At 43.8% G+C, this 19,514-nt stretch overlaps 1 protein-coding gene across 1 annotated transcript in view; it reads left to right on the top strand.

The window, feature by feature from the left end:
* The first annotated feature begins 312 nt into the window (after positions 1–312).
* The window catches only part of asap2a (ArfGAP with SH3 domain, ankyrin repeat and PH domain 2a), a 210,422-nt gene continuing 191,220 nt past the window's right edge, over positions 313–19,514 (top strand). Inside the window, exon 1 of the mRNA XM_085996347.1 lies at positions 313–658. Coding sequence (XP_085852473.1) covers positions 533–658 — 126 coding nt within the window. The 5' untranslated portion in view covers positions 313–532. The remainder of the gene's footprint in view (positions 659–19,514) is intronic.

Genomic DNA, 19,514 nt, shown 5'->3' with positions numbered 1-19,514 from the left:
GGTGTGACAGAGACTGTATAGGGTGGTCAAAGCTTCGATGCTGGGGACGTTGGCCTGAGCCAGAACACCGACCCTACCCACTGAGCCACAGTTGACACGAACCACATTTTTGCATTTAATTTGTTAAGTTTCATTGGTTGCAATTTTTTTTTTTGGTTAAGTTAAGGTACAATTTTAGTTGATCTCACCAAAACAGGATCCCATAAAAACGATTTTCTTTTTTGAAAGGTGGGTTGTGGTGAGGGAAGCGGACAGCCCAGCGCGCTCGCCCCTCCTCCTTCCCGCCTTCGCCTCCGTCCGCGGCTCGAGCAGTGTGAGCGCGCGCTGCAAGGGGCGGCTGCAAATCGCTGCTTGAACTTTTCCACCACCTTTTTTTTAAATATATATCTATATATACACACACATACATACGTCGGATCATCTCCACATTACTGATGTGAGGTGCAGGGAAAAAACCCACCAACACACACACACAGCGTGAAGAAAAGGGGGAGAAAAAAAAAAGGTGTGTTACTGAAAAAGGGAGTTTACGATGCCGGACCAGATCACAGTGTCGGAATTCGTGGCCGAGACCAACGAAGACTACAAATCTCCGACTGCCTCCAGCTTCACCACCAAAATGAGCCAGTGCAAGAACACGGTGGCCGCCTTGGAGGAGGTAGGTGCTGCCGCCGCCGCCGCCCCCCCCCACCACCACTTTAAACAAACTTCGGGCCCGCACCAAATTAATACTTCGGTGTGAATAAATGAGTGGGATTGGGATTGCTGCTAACATCCACCGCCACCGTGGCCGCCAGCTCGGGGTTTCTCTTTTAAAAAAAAATTCCCCTACCGTCCTTCCCTGGAGTTTCCTTCCCTGTTTCCCCCCCCCCCCCCCAAAGTCCTCCCCGGATCGGAATCTAGATCCCATTCTGTTTGTGGCGAGTAAAATGCGAGCCGTGCTGTCGATCTGCCTATTGCACTGACATTAGACTCGGGGAAGGAAACCCGAGGAGGGAGGGGGGAATAATCGAGCAAAGTACAAGCTTTCTGGTGGGTGGGGAAGGTAACACGAATCGGAACACAATGCACTGGAAATGGGGCACAGGACAAGGAAGGAGGCGATGTCTGCGCCAGTTATTTAAGCTAATTTGGGATTGGGTTTTTTGTTGTTGTTGTTGTGCCTTTGCTTTTTCGGCCTTCAGTCTTAATTATATTATTAATAATAGTGATCGCAATGAAAACTTTTTTAAAGAAACGTTTCCCAAATTGACAACGGAGCCGTGAGGTTCACCGAAGAATGCCTGACTATTTTTCTCTTGCTGCAATGCCTTATTTAAACCGGTCTATTTGGGAGAGCCTGTTCAGCGAATGGTTTGTGTCGGTCGACGATGTGTGTGTGTGTTCTCGTAAAATTGTTTCATTTGCTGCTCGCAATAAAAGCCAGATTCTCTCAAATTAGTACAATATTTACATTTTTTAAGGAACGAGACGATCCCTCCCAAGAAAGGAGGTATCGTTTTCATGTTTTGGGTATTTTCCTTTTGATGTAAATATGCTGTTATCGGTGACTAAATTAGTTGCATGATAATGGTTTGGGAGGAAGCAAACAATTTCAGTCTTCAGCGCGCACAAAAACAAAAGCTTCTGACAGGATAAAACTGGCTCTTTGTTCAGACAAATAACTGCAATGCTAAAAATATATATTTTTGAAACCGACGAATGATCAACACCAGATATAATGTCGGAGTAAGCACAGCTATACGTGCATTTATTGGTGTATGGCAGTTTAAAAATATTACAGTATAAAATAAGTGCATGAAATAATGTGTGGTATTGTAAATCCAGCGTTTGAACTTTCACAACAACAGTCGTGATTGTGTTGAATTTAAATGTTATAAATATTACACTTATAAGCGCTGTAAACAAGAATACAATTTAATTTAAAGCAATCCCTTCATATGCATATATGTTTATACATTGTCGATTAATAGAAAGATTCAATTTTGATGTGAAAACAGAAGTGGGGCTTTGCACATACTGTAACCACCGGTCTTGGGACTTGCCCTTGCCGTTACAATAGAAGTGGGCATCGTTGAAACAGTTTATGCTTATTTTAGGAAAACGGGTCTGCCTGTGTTTACAAACATTTTAAGATAACACAATATTGTGCCTTGTGACTATTGGTTCATTGAATTAAAATTTAATTTAAATGACAGCCCATTCTGCTTGTTTAACATCAGTTATAAACACGTTGATTTCTTGTGTTCTATAGTTACTTGATGAACAATAAGTATCTTTCCGTGCCTTTAAAAATATTTGCTTGCATGGTAACACTTGCATAAAGTTCATGTGTGCCACACAGTGAAAACCTGACTTTGCCATGATTTAATTTTAATTTGCTTGTGTAAAACATTTTAAATTAAAAAAAAAAATGCATTTATTATATGAATTTATCTTGGGTTACGTTTGCTTTCTTTTAAATAAACCATGTTTAAAGTCGATTAGTTAAAATTTTGAAGTTACCCATATCCTTTTAACCTTGTGAAAAAGACTTGCATTTATATAGCGCCGGATGTCCCAAAGCGCTAAGTAAAGTACTTTTTGAACTGTAATGTAGGAAATGGCAATTTGCGTACAGCAAGCTCTCACAAACAGCAATGTGATAATGACTAGATAACCTGTTTTAGTGATGGTGATTGAGGGATAGATATTGGCCAGGACACCGGGGATAACGCCCCTGCTCTCCTTCAAAATAGTGCCATGGGGGCTTTTACGCTCCCTCTTGATTTAACGTCTCGTCTGAAAGACGGCACCTCCGACAGTGCTGCACTCCCTCAGTACTGCACTGGAGTGTCAGCTTAGATTTTTGTGGGATTTAAACCCACAACCTTCTGACTCGGAGGCGAGGGTGCTACCAACTGAGCCACGACTGACACTTACTGTATTTTTTTTTTAAAATGACAGTGCATTTCATTCAATAGTGGACCTTGGCCATCCCATTCTACTGTATACTAGAACTGTAAGCAGATGGTTCATTCATTTTGTTACCCCTTTACTTTTTCTCATCCTTGGAGTCACCAAGTGGTATATAGGAAAACATATACAGCAAAAAAAAGGTTGCTAAATGATTAGCAAATAAAACTCATTTGACAGCCATTGGTTTTCTGTGCGCCACTTTGACATGTGAATGGATTGTTCTCTGCAAAGTTGCTATTAGTTACTATATGTCTATTTTCTCAATGTTATCTTTTTGAAAATGCCATTGATAGTGAACCTAGGACAGAGTGGTTAACATAATTCAAAAGGAATGCCAGTTATCTGCTGAATTTCAGAAATATGTAGTTATGTGAGCCATTAGCTCGTCTTATCATTAAAATTAAAATGATGGACCAGGGACATTCTGTGATTAGTTTATTGATAAAACTACTAAAGAAAAATGTGGCTGAGTGGGAAATATATTTTGGTGGCTTTTTGATATAAAAGTTATTTTAGGGCATAATTTAAAATGACAGTTCCTTTAATTATATGATCCTTTGAGGACTACAGGGACTTCTTTGCACCATAAATATAACCAGCTGTCGAGTCTTTTACTTTACAGAATATTGGGAGTTCTTTGTTTGTGTGTGTTACTTACTGACACAGACAAATAACCTTAGGTGGTTATAGCTAATGGTTTCTCCCATTGCTAGCCCATTTTTATGAGTGTATGCATTATAATTTTAAACAAAAAATATTAATATTGTCAGTTATATCCTTGGGTGTATAATCTATTAGTATTTGAATATAGCCATATATATAACTACATAATGGTAAAGGTTGATATTTACCAGGATATGATTTTATTACTAGTTGGCATGCACTCCAATATTTCACATTAAAAATATTTCATATAAAGTAAATTTATAGAACTTAATTATATTGTTATAACAACAGAAAATGCTGGAAATACTCAGCAGGCCAGGCAGCATCCGTGGAGAGAGAAACAGGGTTAACGTTTCAGGTCTGGGACCCTTCATCAGAACTGGAAAAAGCTGGAAATGTAACAGATATTAAGCAGGTGCAGAGACGGGGGGGTGGGGGGGGGTGTGGTTTAGGAGGTGAGGAAGGAATTGAAAGAACATGCTGTGAAAATGTTGCAAATGGGAATGGCAAAATCATACTGCATGAAAAATGGTGGCAGGGATTATTACCTGAAATTGTTGAACCCTACGTTGAGTCTGGTCGGCTGCAAAGTGCCCAAACGAAAGATGAGGTGCTGTTCCTCGAGCTTACGTTGAGCTTCATTAGAACAATGTAATAGGCCAAGGACAGAGAGATCAGAGTGGGAGTGAAGTGGAGAATTAAAGTGACAGGAGACCGGAAGCTCGGGGTCACCCTTATGGACTGAACGGAGGTGTTCCGCAAAGTGGTCACCCAATCTGCGTTTGGTCTCCCCAATGTAGAGGAGACTGCATCGTGAGCAGCGAATACAGTATATTAAATTGCAAGAAGTACAAGTAAATCGCTGTTTCACCTGGAAAGGGTGTTTGGGGCCCTGGACAGTGGGAAGGGAGGAGGTAAAAGGGCATGTGTTGCATCTCCTGCGTTTGCACGGGAAGGTGCTGGGTGAAGGAGAAGGGCTGTTGGGGGTGATTGAGGAGTGGACCAGGGTGTCGCGGAGGGAGCGGTCCCTTCGGAATGCTGAAAGTGGAGGTGAGGGGAAGATGTGTTTGGTGGTGGGATCACGTTGGAGGTGTCGGAAATGGCGGAGGATGATCCGTTGAATGTGGAGGCTGGTGGGGTGAAAGGTGAGGACATTGGGGAGACCAAACGCAGATTGGGCGACCGCTTTGCGGAACACCTCCGTTCAGTCCGTAAGGGTGACCCCGAGCTTCCGGTCGCCTGTCACTTTAATTCTCCACTTCACTCCCACTCTGATCTCTCTGTCCTCGGCCTATTACATTGTTCTAATGAAGCTCAACGTAAGCTCGAGGAACAGCACCTCATCTTTCGATTGGGCACTTGCAGCCTGCCGGACTCAACATAGAGTTCAACAATTTCAGATAATAATCCCTGCCCCCATTTTTCATGCAGTATGATTTTGCCATTCCCATTTGCAACATTTTCACAGCATGTTCTTTCAATTCCTTCCTCACCTCCTAACACCGCCCCCCCCCCCCCCCTGTCTCTGCACCTGCTTAATATCTGTTACATTTCCAGCTTTTTCCAGTTCTGATGATGGGTCCCAGACCTGTTTCTCTCTCCACGGATGCTGCCTGGCCTGCTGAGTATTTCTAGCATTTTCTGTTGTTATTTCAGATTTCCAGCATCCGCAGTATTTTGCTATTAATTATATTGTTACCAAGCTGCAAAGACTGTTGTATTCTTAGCACTGGAACAGAAGATTTATGGATTTAGGAATATGAACATGAGAAAGAGTAGCTAAATACCAACAGAAGAGTTTTCTATATGGAATGAGATGAACGATTGTTGAGATCTGTATACTATTTGATTCCAGTAGCATTGCACAAACAAAAAGGAGAACTTTTGACCAGACAAATGTAACTGTTTCGTATTAACTGATGTTTAACCTATGGAGAGATTGCAGCAGAGTTTTTTTTGCAAAACACATTTTTAACACAACATAAGTGTAGGAGTAGCTTCTTGCTACATTTTTTGTAGAAGAATTACAGTAATTAAGATCTATCTTTGTAAAATCATGTGGCTTTACGTTGCCTCACAGGATGCAGTGTTAGATTTATAATTTTCTTTATTGCTGTATTTTTGGAAGGAACTTATTGCAGAAGATTTTCTGGTCTAGGAACAAACCTTTTAGTAATGTTAAAATGTAGCTTTAATGTGTTTTGAATAGTTTGAACTATTTGGGTTGGATATTTGATTTGGTCTTTGGCTTTATAGTAAGCTTATTATAAATTAATAACAAGGAACTGAAATAAATGAACTCAAATAATCCATTTTCTTTATAATGATTCCCACAGGATAGCCAGCTGTGAAAGTTTATTTATTTAAATGTTGGTTTCAGTCCAACTCTTCAGTCCACTTAGTTGATTTTCTGTTTTAAAGTATTAATTTTCGACCGAGTGTAGGATGTTTTGGAATACACAAGGATTGTTTTATCACGACTGACATTTTCTTTGAAATTTCATAACATTGTTGTGTAATAATTTACATAAAATATTTTAAGTTACTGAGGTTTGACCCTAAAATGAATTATATATGTGTGTGTTTATGACTAGAATTTTTTTCTCTTGCTCATTTTCTCCCCTTTTCTGACCAGTAGGATTTCTACTTCAAAGTGGAACTGGTCTTGCTAATATTTTCTTAATCATTTAATTCATTCTTTTTTTTAAAGCATATTCTCAGATATTGTGTTGTTGGGAGACTCAACTGGTGATCGTGTGTTTTACTTACCATCTTGAACAATGGGCTAACCAGTTGGATTAGTGATGGGTGCCCTCAAGTGCAGTATGACAGCTTTGTATGGCTTGAGATAAGATTTTTGAAGTATCAGTTGGAAGATACAAAGGATATCGTTCCAGTTGTTAATTCATATTAGTATCCCCGGATCATGGTGGATGACAGCACAATCCTTTGGGACGGTACTGAGATGGGACGAAGGGCACTTTGCTGTCAGTCCTAATGCAGGTTAAGCTTGTGGTATACAAATTCTCCTTCAAGGTTCAGAACTCCTAGACCTGCCATGGAAAGGTTTCCTCTGACCCTTGTGCAAGGTTCAGGATAAAGCTGCAAGATGAATCTGTAATGGTAACATTAGTTATGTTACTGCGCTAGTAATCCAGAGGCCTGGACTAATGATCCGGAGACGTGAATTCAAATCCCACCACGGCAGCTGGGGAATTTAAATTCAATTAATTAAATAAATCTGAAATAAAAAGCTAGTATCAGTAATGGTGACCATAAAACTATTGGATTGTCGTAAAAGCCCATCTGGTTCACTAATGTCCTTTAGGGAAGGAAATCTGCCATCCTTACCTGGTCTGACCTATATGTGACTCCAGACCCACAGCAATATGGTTGACTCTTAACTGCCCTCTGAAATGGTCTAGCAAGCCACTCAGTTGTTAAAAAAAACCACTACGAAAAACAATAAGAATAAAACCGGACGGACAACCCAGCATCAACCTCGGCATCAGCTACGGACACGACAAAGGCACACCCAGCCCAGTCAACCCTGCAAAGTCCTCCTCGCCAACATCTGGGGACTTATGCCAGAATTGGGAGAGCTGTCCCACAGACTAGTCAAGCAACAGCCTGACATAGTCATACTCACAGAATCATACCTTTCAGCCAATGTCCCAAACTCCTCCATCACCATCCCTGGGTATGTCCTGTCCAACCGGCAGGACAGACTCACGAGGAGTGGTGGCACAGTGGTATACAGTCGGGAAGGAGTGGCCCTGGGAGTCCTCAACATTGACTCCGGACCCCATGAAGTCTCATGGCTTCAGGTCAAGCATGGGCAAGGAAACCTCCTGCTGATTACCACCTACCGCCCTCTCTCAGCTGATGAATCAGTACTCCTCCATGTTGAACACCACTTGGAAGAAGCACTGAGAGTAGCAAGGGCACAGAATGTAGTTTGGGTGGGGGACTTCAATGTCCATCACCAAGAATGGCTCAGTAGCACCACTACTGACCGAGCTGGCCGAGTACTGAAGGACATAGCTGCCAGACTGGGCCTGCGACAGGTGGTGAAAGAACCAACACGAGGGAAATACCTACTTGACCTCGTCCTCACCAATCTACCTGTTGCAGATGCATCTATCCATGACCGCATTGGTAGCAGTGACCACCACACAGTCCTTGTAGAGACAAAGTCCTGTCTTCACACTGAGGACACCCTCCATCGTGTTGTGTGGCACTACCACCGTGCTAAATGGGATAGACTCAGAACAGATCTAGCAGCTCAAAACTGGGCATCCATGAGGCGCTGTGGGCCATCAGCAGCAGCAGAATTGTATTCCACCACGATCTGTAACCTCATGACCTGGCATATCCCTCACTCTACCATTACCATCAACCCTGGTTCAATAAGGAGTGTAGAAGAGCATGCCAGGAGCAGCAGCAGGCATACCTAAAAATGCAGTGCCAACCTGGGGAAGCTGCAACACAGGACTACATGCATGCTAAAAAGCAGAAGCAGCATGCTATAGACAGACCTAAGCAATCCCACAATCAATGGATCAGATCAAAGCGCTGCAGTCCTGCCACACCCAGTCGTGAATGGTGGTGGAGAAACAACTAACGGGAGGAGGAGGCTCCGTGAATATCCCCATCCTCAATGATGGTGGAGCTCAGCACATGAGTGCAAAAGACAAAGCTGAAGCGTTTGCAACCATCTTCAGCCATAAGTGCCGAGTGGATGATCCATATCGGCCTCCTCCCGAGGTCCCCATCATCACAGAAGCCAGTCTTCAGCCAATTCAATTCACTCCATGTGATATCAAGAAACGGCTGAGCGCACTGGATACAGCAAAGGCTGTGGGCCCTGACAACATCTCGGCTGTCGTGCTAAAGACTTGTGCTTCAGAACTAGCCACGCCTCGAGCCAAACTGTTCCAGTACAGCTATAACACTGTCATCTATCCGACAATGTGGAAAACTGCCCAGGTATGTCCTGTCCACAAAAAGCAGGACAAATCCAATCCGGCCAATTACTGCCCCATCAGTCTACTCTCAATCATAAGCAAAGTGATGGAAGGTGTCATTGACAGTGCTATCAAGCAGCACTTACTCACCAATAACCTGCTCACTGATGCCCAGTTTGGGTTCTGCCAGGACTACTCGTCTCCAGACCTCATTACAGCCTTGGTCGAAACATGGGCAAAGGAGCTGAATTCCAGAAGTGAGATGAGAGTGACTGCCCTTTACATCGAGGCAGCATTTGACCGAGTGTGGCATCAAGGAGCCCCAGTAAAACTGAAGTCAATGGTAATCGGGGGAAACTCTCCACTGGCTGGAGTCATACCTAGCACAAAGGAAGATGGTTGTGATGGTTAGAGGTCAATCAATACAGCCCAGGACATCGCAGCAGGAGTTCCTCAGGGCAGTATCCTAGGCCGAACCATCTTCAGCTGCTTCATCAATGACCGTCCCTCAATCATAAGGTCAGAAGTGGGGATGTTTGCTGATGAGTGCACAGTGTTCAGTGCCATTCGCAACTCCTCAGCTAATGAAGCAGTCCATGCCCGCATGTAGCAAGACCTGGACGACATTCAGGCTTGGGCTGATAAGTGGCAGGTAACATTCGCGCCACACAAATGCCAGGCAATGACTATCTCCAACAAGCGAGCGTCTAACCACCGCCCCTTGACATTCAACGGCATTACCATCACCGAACCCCTCACCATCAGTATCCTGGGGGTCACCATTGACCAGAAACTTAACTGAACCAGCCACATAAATACTGTGGCAACAAGAGCAGGTCAGAGGCTGGGTATTCTGCGGCGAGTGTCTCACCTCCTGACTCCCCAAAGCTTTTCCACTATCTGCAAGGCACAAGTCAAGAGTGTGATTGAATACTCTCCACTTGCCTGGATGAATGCAGCTCCAACAACACTCAAGAAGCTCGACACCTTCCAAGACAAATTACCCAGCCTGCTTGATTGGCACCCCACCCATCACCTTAAACATTCACTCCCTCCACCACCGGCGTACCGTGACTGCAGTGTGTACCATCTACAAGATGCATGGCAACAACTCGCCAAGGCTTCTTCGGCAGCACCTCCCAAACCCGCGACCTCTACCGCCTAGAAGGACAAGGGCAGCAGGCGCATGGGAACACCACCACCTTCAAGATCCCCTCCAAGCCTCACACCATCCTGACTTGGAAGTATATCGTCGTTCCTTCATTGTCACTGGGTCAAAATCCTGGTACTCCCTCCCTAACAGCACTGTGGGAGTACCTTCACCACACAGACTTCAGCGGTTCAAGAAGGCGGCTCACCACCACCATTTCAAAGGCAACTAGGGTGGGCAATAAATGCTTTCCTTGCCAGCGACGCCCACATCCCATAAACGATTTAAAAAAATGGTGATATGGATACAGGGAAGTTCTACAGCGGTCATTGATTGTCTTAGAGGACATGCCTCTTCACCAGAGCCCCTTTCATAAGAATCTACATTAAGCTGTTGTGGTATGTGGCACTGAACTTGGTTGTTTAAAAAATAGGTGGCTGGCAAGCTGCCCTGTGTAGGTGCTTTTGATATGCAGAAGACAGATGTGCCATATAGCTGATTAGGAAATTCTGACACTTGGGATGCCGGGTGCTGGAGGCCAGGGGCTGGATTTTACTCACCGAGACGCATTGGGGACAGGACTGCTGCCTTCCGGGTTTTAATCCCGCCCCCCGCAATGTCCAATGCACAGATGCTATTTTCCCCTGATTGGCTTTGTTAAGCCCGCCCTGCGGGCTTGCTGGCCAGTTAAGGGAAAGCCGGTGTCGGATGACGTCACTTGATGACGCTTCATTTGCTGGTTTTCTTAAAGGCACATGAACCATAAATTTTTGACATGATTTGACCAGTGTTTGACAATATTGAGGTGCTGTTTAAAAACTGACTCACTGTACACAAGTGAGCCCTTGCATCCAGGCTCTCCAATGACTCCTTAGGATGAAACAAATGGCAGCTGCAGGTGAGGGTACAGAAGCGATCTGTCACTTCTCCCATTTGAGGTGAGGCCACACAAACACTTCAAAGCTTGTCAGCTACAGAAAAATCTAAGCACTTTAAAAATGACTTTCCCAACATCTCCTTACCTCTGACACTCACCAGTATTCCATTGCATTCTTCACACCACTTCTGCAACTGTCATCTATACATCAACATAACAACAGACCCTCAGCATGCCTCACTTACCCTGGCGGGGTTCCGCGACATGGGGAAGCCCGCAGCAGAAGTCTAAAAATTGAAAAAAGCCTCTTAACTACCTGTTAACGGGCAGTTAAGTGGCTATAATCCTCTTTCTGCCGCTAGGAGTCGGGTCCCTGCACAAATGGGGTCCTGACTCCCGGGAAGATTGGTTGGAGGCGGGTTGGGAGCTGGTTTGGGACCCGCTCCCATTCTTTTTGACTTTCCCTGCAGACCCGCCTCCTCCGGGCTGGTAAAATCCAGCCCCAGGTATACGAACAGATGCTAATCTATCTAGAGTTTATTCTGCAGATGATTGGGTTGCAGCGCAACGAACAGATGTGGCTGAAGCTTTGGACCTCCAACTCGTGGAATTGCTGTTTGATAGGGTATGTTGTGTCTCCTGAAGATGGTGGTAATACACTTACACATTTTATGGTGAGTTGTGTTGACTATGCTGTTTGTGAGGACCTTCTGGTACTTGTCTTGGAAGGAAACCTACGCTTGTCAGTTATCTAATGACCAAATGTGGGTATACTCACTAGATCGATCCAAACCAACCAGGATACAGTGATGGAATTCAAGCTGAGGCTAATTGAAAGATATCCAATTGTAGTGCAAATCAGCATGATGTGCATTCGTTGCCTGATAAGACAAACCGAAACGAGGTAAAGGGCAACTGCAATGAGGAAACCAGCATGAGGCAACTGTAGCCAGGCATCCTGCGTGACGATGGCGAATAAGAGGTCGTCTTTGTCTCTGAAAACAAAGCTTCAAATCATCAATGATTTAGGCCATAAAGGAAAAACCTGCTGGATGGTCTGTAGAAAATTTGATCAAAAGAAGGAGATGCTGTTAGAGAGAGGAAAGTGATATACTGGGAATTTCAGAGAATATTACAGGAAATTGAATTTCAAGAAAACCCTACACTGGCAACTGTGAGCGATGAGTATATTATTGAATCCGTGACATTGAGTAGGGAGAGGATGTGGAAACTTCTGGTGATTAGGACGTGGAAGAAACCAAACCAGTTATCCTTCACTGGATGAATTCAGAAAGGCAATCACAACTGTGCAAAACTTTAATCATTACCTGGAACTGAGGATCTTTTTGGACTGGTTAACAAGATAGAAACAGCGTGAATACGAAAAGCACGAATAATATGAAGCAGTGTTTACTGTATAGTTTTTTTAACAGAATAAAATGTTCAAATCAAATTGGTAATTTCTTTATTTTTCTGATGCAGCAAATCACCAAACCCTACTATAGTGAACACCCTGATATAACGATCTTTTCAGTCCCAAGGGGGTTCGTTATAGTGAAGTTCGACTGTGTTTTAGAAGAAATTTCACAATAACCACCACCACCACCACCATCATCATCACCACCCCACAAAGTTGCTAGAAGGTATGAGACCATGCGCTCATTGGGTGTAAGTGTGGCAAGAAATTGTTGCTGAAGGTCTGACCTATTTTGGGTGGGATGTGTATTCATGCTGCGGTCAGGACAATGGTGGCAGTGCACACATTTTGTGGTGAGTTGTGTCACTCATCAGGCTGCTGTGTCTGTCTAGCTGAGCCTCAAACTTGTGTTCATCAGTTGTTTAATGACCAACTAGTGATTTATTCTCAGAAAATGCTGGAAATACTCAGCAGGTCAGGCAGCATCTGTGAAGAAAGAAACTGAGTTAACGTTTCAGGTTGATGACCTTTCATCAGAACCGGAAAAAGTTAAGAGATGTAAGTGCAGGAAACTCTTTGGTATCCGGCACCGACGGGACCGGGATGGTGCCGGTTGATTAAAAATTCCGGACGGAGAGGGTTATCTACCGAGGCTATTTTTAACAAACAAAAATAAAAAAATCAAGAAATGTGCAGTATACAGTAATTGGACTTCCGACAGCGCCAAGAAGCCAAGTAGTGGCAGTTTGGAGAACTACCCCCACTGACTAGCTCGGCCACCACGGGAGACTCGGACTCATTGCTGATTATTGAGGTGTTTTCGGAGCATGAATTTTGCCGGTTAATAAAGAATTCCGGATATTTAGGTGCCGTTTAAACGAGAGTTTCCTGTAGATGAGGTTTTAAGCAAGTACAGAGGCAGGCTGGTAATGATTCTGCTTTTGTCATTTTCAGCTCCTATCGACCAATCTTTTGTTTATTTACTTGTCCTACTATCCCCTTTTGCCTTGCACCATCATCCCCTTTGTCATTTAATCACTCCTGCCTTACACCTTATCACAGACCTTCCCTTTTTGTTCTTCCTTCCCCTCTTTCTCTCCACCCCCCCCAACCTTCCCATCCCTGCCTCTGTACTTGTCGAAAGGTCATCGACCTGAAACGTTAACTCTGTTTCTCTCTCTACAGATGCTGCCTGACCTGCTGCTGAGTATTTTCAGTGTTTTCTGTTATTTCAGATTTATAGCATCTGCAGTATTTCACTTTTGTGATTATTCTCCTTTTTGGCATGAAGTGAAGGAGGAGGTCAACAGGGTTCCTTTGTGTCGAGACGGTTCCAACGTGACATGCCTGACAATGGAAATGACTTCATCCTCTGGTAGACTTGTAACCTGATATCTTAACTAGACAGGTCCACAGTATTCCAGTGCACTCTTGATAATTGACAAATCAGTTTGGCTTATTAATGGGAACAAGAGAAATAAATCTGTTCCTAAGACCATGGATTCTTCTCATTTTGCTCCAAACAGGTAGGGTGATTCCTAGCTGGATAAGCAGTGGGCTACGTACTTTGTTCTGTGCTGGTTTTTAGCATGGTAAACCCCAATAGCATGTATGTCTACACTTGGGGATCACTAACCTTTGGCAGTTGCCCATCCTACGTTTAATCTCTCGGGACTTGGATAAGTGGGGTATGTTCCAGCTGGAAAACACTGCACTACACATCATACAAACAGCAACTCTACCTATGTGAATTTCCTAGTAGCTTAATTTAGAGACAGTAAACAAGGTGATGGACATAGTTTGTGATTTGCAGTGACTGAATCAGTCAAATTCTTTTTATGAAATTGTACACATTTTGTGGATCACATTCTGTGATTCTGCCGATTATAGTTGGGGCCACTGGATTTATGTTGACTAAGTTACAATCTCTTTTAATTGCATGGAATTCCAGGACCTTTTCCTGTGGTTTAGTGATCAAATCCTACATTTTTTGTCCCCTTTTTTCTGTGAAAACTGCAAAATTAGTGGCTTTGGTGATGGGTTTCAACGTATGTTACCCAGTTGGCCAAAAAGGGGTTGTTTTCACATCCGCTTTGTTCTAATATCTTTTCACTGCCTGACTGAGATGATGTCGGTATACTATTCATCAGTTTTCTACCTCTTTCCAGCTGTCGTAAGTAAACTGTTCAGACTATTAATCATTAACTGCTTTTTTTATATACCTGGCTCTTGACTTTCACCTGTAATCATCCCCTCCCTCAAGGTATTAATCTCACAGGGGCTTGGTTATCTCTTGCCGTTTTGAGGTCTGACAAGGAGTCTACATTTGAAGCATTAATTGATCCTTTCTCTTTTTAGATGCCGCCAGATCAGCTGTGTGTTTCTAATAGTTTTTGTTCCTATTTCTGGCACCCTTAATGGTAACTTCTAACTTAGAACCGCACAGCAGTATAGTTAATCTTTTTAGTGTGTGTGTCTTTCCAAACTGTTTGTTCACTGATTCTTGAAATAGAACTTTTGTCCTGAAAATGTTACTGGTTATTGTTGTGCAGGTTGGAAGGCAGCAAAGATAAGAGAACTAACGAGAGAAAGCAAGCGGAAGCCAAGCGCAGGCAGCGCAAGGAGCGCACGTCAACCCACGCACCCCACCCAGTATCCCCTTCAACCACCGTCTGCCCCACCTGTGACAGAGACTGTAGGTCCTGCATTGGACTCATCAGTCACCTGAGAACTCATTTTTAATGTGGAAGCAAGTCATCCTTGGTTCCGAGGGACTGCCTAAGAAGAGAAGAGTTTTGCAGATTAGAGGGCGTATTCTCTTTATTGAATCCATGAATTCTTTGAAAAAGGAATTACAGTTAATTGAAAGATAACAGTTAGAATATGGGGAGCAGCTAGGGCAGTGAGATTAGAATGGGGGGGAAAATTGTGTCGCGCCCCCTTTGGGGCGCTAACTTTGCCGGGGCGCTACTGCGGCTGAAATTCATTGGTAGCGCCCCAAGAGGGAAGTGGGGCACTACTGGAAGCACCCAGCCTCCCCCTTGAGGCACTGCGAGGGAATATCGCGGTGCTACGTGCCGCAATACTGCTGGCCTTCCTCCCCTTCTTAAAGGGGAGGGGCCTTGCGCACCGCGACCTGGATCCAGCTGAACCACCAGGGATCAGAGTGCCGGCAAAAGAGCCCGGCACTCGAAGTGCCGGGCTCACGGAGCGCAGCCGGCACTCTGCGGGGAGGCTGAAGAGGCCGGGGACCGCAACGGGGGCAGGTGCTGGCAGGCGGCCAGCAACAAAAATGGCTGCCCGGCACCTCGCCTTTAATTAGCGCCACCCCGGCTGCAGGTAGGCCCCCCTGACCTCGTTGGACATGGTGTCCGGCGGTAACTCGGGGCGCTACCGAAGATTGCGAGCGGGCCGCTGCACACGGCGATGACATCATCGCCGACGGCACAGTGCTGGTGGGCGCTAACAGTTACCGCCGCCACCGCTAACCTTCCGCTGAATTTTGCGGGAGGCGTTGGCGGCGCTGCGCCTGGGCGCTAAAAGGGCGCTAACGGGAGGCACAAAGCAACCGAATTTACCCCCCCCCCGTGTCTTAAATGGAGAAAACACTAGACTTGTTTCTGTGCTGCAACATTCTTCAATTTCATGAGTACTTTTAGTCCTACAGTGGGTTTAATATTGGTAAACAGTCAAGCTTGACATCCCGTGATCAGTTTCCTGTTTTTCTTTATTACTTCAACCTTGGTGTTCTAGATTGGTGTACAAACCGCATCCTGTGGACCACATGCAACTCCTGAGTCTTGGCTATCTGGTTCTTGAAGCCCAGGGAACTCAGTCCTATTTGCACTTTTATTTCTTACTCATTCGTTTGTCCTTTTTGAATTTGTAGGTTTTGAGGCATCGATAATGCTGTTTTTGGCACTGTTGTCTCATTGATGGCTCAATCCTAAATCAGAACCCTAAGATCTGTTTGTATCAACAACTTGAGATTTGTGAAAATTTGTGGGAATATGGATTTAAACAGGACTCGATGGTACACACCGAAGAAAGAACTTTCATTTATATAGCTCCTTTTGCAACCTTCAGACCTCCCAAAATGCTTTACAGCCAGTGAAGTACTTTCTTGAAGTATAGTCACTGTTTTAATGTAGGAGAATGTGTCAACCAATTCGCACACAGCACGGTCCTGCAAACAGCCACAAGCTAAATGGCCAGATCATCTGTTTTATTGATGTTAGTTGGCCAGGACACTGGAAGAACTCGCATGTTATTCTTTGAATAGTGCCATGGGATCTTTTATGTCCACCTGAGGGCAGATGGGGCCTTGGTTTAACATCTTAGCTGAAAGATGCCAACTTCGACAGTGCAGCATTCCCTCAGTACTGCGCTGAAATGTTACCCTAGATTATGTGCTCATCTCTGGAGTGGTGCTTGAATCCATGACCTCTGACTTCGAGGCAAGAATGCCATCACTGAGGCACGGCTGAAAACCTATGTGATTCAAGAAGAGAAAATACTTGGACGCTGTTGTTCCATTAGGTCTTGGCCCTCTATGTTGATTATACTATCACTCTTTCATTATATAAAATAAAGCTGTTTGCACCATGAGCTTTATTGCTAAATGTAGGCAAAGCGATAAGAATTAGTGAAGTGAACAATGTGCTTTGAAATGCGCAAATGCTTTGGTTTCAAGTGTATGTTTGCTGTAAGAAATGCATTGAAAAATAAATCTTTGCTATTTAGGAAAATTAAATTAGTTGGAATATTTTTGCTGCGGAAAAGTAACAAGTGCTTTAACGTGTATAGTATAGAATGGCAATTTCAATCCAGCTGTTCATCAATTTCATCAATTGGAAGCTTTACACTACCTGTTCTTAATAATAAACTGGCTTTGGGAACTCTGCAGGTTTTGTTATGCATGTAAGAAATAAGATGGTTGGGAGTGAATTACAGATGTGTAAGAAGATCTAAAGCGGTATGGGAAGGCCGGGAAAATACATATCAACCAGAAACTGTAATAGCAATACTTGTCTTAAAGTATAGTGTAATTAATACGAGTTCCTCTTCAGATCAAATAGAATATTCTAACAATACTTTTTATTGACATTTACAGTTCCACTTCAGTGTTCATAGTGACCAAAAGTATGCAGCAGTTTGCTCTGAAATCATTTAACTCATAGAAAAGCAGTCTATAAAACAGTGCAGTATAATATTTAGTGAGTTGCATTTTTGGCAAACGGGGTTGAAATAGAAATAAACCAAAAAATGGATTTTGTGACTAAACGGTAGCGCACTAGGTGGCTAGTAACATAGCTGTACAGCTGCGTAAGTTGGGTTACTATGTTTGGCACCTCAGGACATCCTTCCCAGTAGACAGCAGTGCACCATTCTGTCAGCAGATGATGACTGATTTCAATGCTGTTTTGACCCTCCTGCCAGTGGAAGCAGTTTCTTCTTATTTACTCTTATCAAAACTCTTCATGACTTTGAACACACCTATTAAATCTCCCCATAACTTTCTCTGCTGTAAGGAGAACAATCCCAGCTTCTCTACTCTCTTCACATAACTGAAGTCTCGCATCCCTGGTATCATTCTCGTAAATTTCTGTACCCTCTCCAAGACCTTGATATCCTTCCTAAAGTGTGGTGCCTAGAATTGGACACCATATTCCAGCTAAGGCCTAACCAGTGGTTGAAAAAGGTTAAGCAGAACCTCCTTGCTTTTGTACTCTGGTTCTATTTAAAAAGCCATGGATCTGTTTTTTTTAAACAATCTTTACAACTTTTCCTGCCAGCTTCCAAGATTTGCGTATGTGAGCTCACCGGTCTTTGTTTCTGCACCTCCTTTAAAATTGTACCTTTTGTTTATATTGCCTCTCCTCATTCTTCCCTCAAATACATAACTTGACATTTCTCTGTATTAAATTTTGCCTGCCACTGCATGTGCTCCTTCAACTACCAGCATCTCCAGACTATGTTTTTGCTTATACAACAAGCTGGCACGTCAAAGGCACAATCCTAACCTGGAAATAGGTAAATCTAGCGGAGTGTAGGTGGCGTATGCCGTGTATGGCTTAGCTTGCTTGGGTAATGGTGGGTCTCTGCAGCCCGCTTCAGGTACAGGTAGACTTTTCCTTGCTTGTTGCTGTGGAAGTCTTTTGTATCCTATTGCTCCCTGAAAATGAGAAACTTGTAGTGACATGCTCATCCTTACCAGCAGAGCCTCTTTTAACAGACTGTGAAACTCCCTTGAATGGTAGGAGGAGGAAAAAATGAAATGCAAAATTATACTTCTAAATGCAAAGAACTGACTACACCAAACAATGCTGCAAATATATACTGTAAAGACAAAAATAATAGCTCTCACTCAGGGCAGCACGGTGGCATAGTGGTTAGCACTGTTGCCTCACAGCGCCAGGGACCCGGGTTCGAATCCGGCCTCGGGTGACTGTCTGTGTGGAGTTTGCACATTCTCCCCGTGTTTGCGTGGGTTTCCTCCGGGTGCTCTGGTTTCCTCCCACAGTCCAAAGATGTGCGGGTTAGGTTGATTGGCTATGATAAATTGACCCTTAGTGTTAGGGGGATTAAATACGTGGGGTTACGGGGATAGGGTGGGATATGTGTAGGGGTTACGGGGATCGGGTGGGATATGTGTCGGTGCAGGCTCGATGGGCCGAAATGGCCTCTATCTGCACTGTGGGGTTTCTGTGATTCTGTGATTCTTTATCGGAAACCAGCTATAGACGTCCCAGACCTGAAATGTTAACTCTTTCTCCATGGATGCTGCCTGGCCTGCTGAGTGTTTCCAGCATTTTCTGTTGTTATTTCAGATTTCCAGCATCTGCAGTATTTTGCTATTGTCTTTAAAAAAAAACTCTGCTGAAAGCCAAGAAGTCAGCTTGGAAGTATGCCTGTTTTATAATAGCATGTTTCTAGAGCAAATCATGGAAAATGTTGGGGAGGGAGGCCTGGTTCCCATATGTATTATTTCCATACCCTTAATGAGGCCTTTGCATGCCAGAAATCTGCTGATACCAATGTAGCCTGACTCCGCCTACTTTTGGGGCAATAACTCTTTTTCTGTCTTCTCTCTTCCTCCTTTCCCCCCCCTTTCCCGGGCCAGATAAAGACTTGTGCTGCTGGTGCAGACCAGTGAAAATTTCCCCCTTAAATGCTATTTGAAGTGATTGAGAAACAATCCATACCTGGCACAAACCTGCTGTGAAGTGAGTAAGCTTGTACAGTATATATGCAAGATACTTTAATCCCTCCTTCCTGCTTGTCAAAAGTCTGGCATGTCCGTGTACTATAGCACTGCCTCAGAGTTAGATGAGAACAATACGTACATGATGACACAGGAATGTGATTGTTTGGATGGATACATAATCTGCGTTATGTAGTCTGAATTTTATGTGGCTATAATTTCTACAAAATACAGAAGGTTGTATTTTATTATAATTATATTTTAGTACTGTGCCA

This window comes from Somniosus microcephalus, chromosome 9, assembly GCF_052327205.1.
Source record: "Somniosus microcephalus isolate GS21.2 chromosome 9, FLI_Smic_1.0, whole genome shotgun sequence".
Classification (NCBI taxonomy): domain Eukaryota; kingdom Metazoa; phylum Chordata; class Chondrichthyes; order Squaliformes; family Somniosidae; genus Somniosus; species Somniosus microcephalus.
The sequence above is the reverse complement of the archived record's forward strand: the minus strand, read 5'-3'. Positions and strand labels throughout refer to the sequence as shown.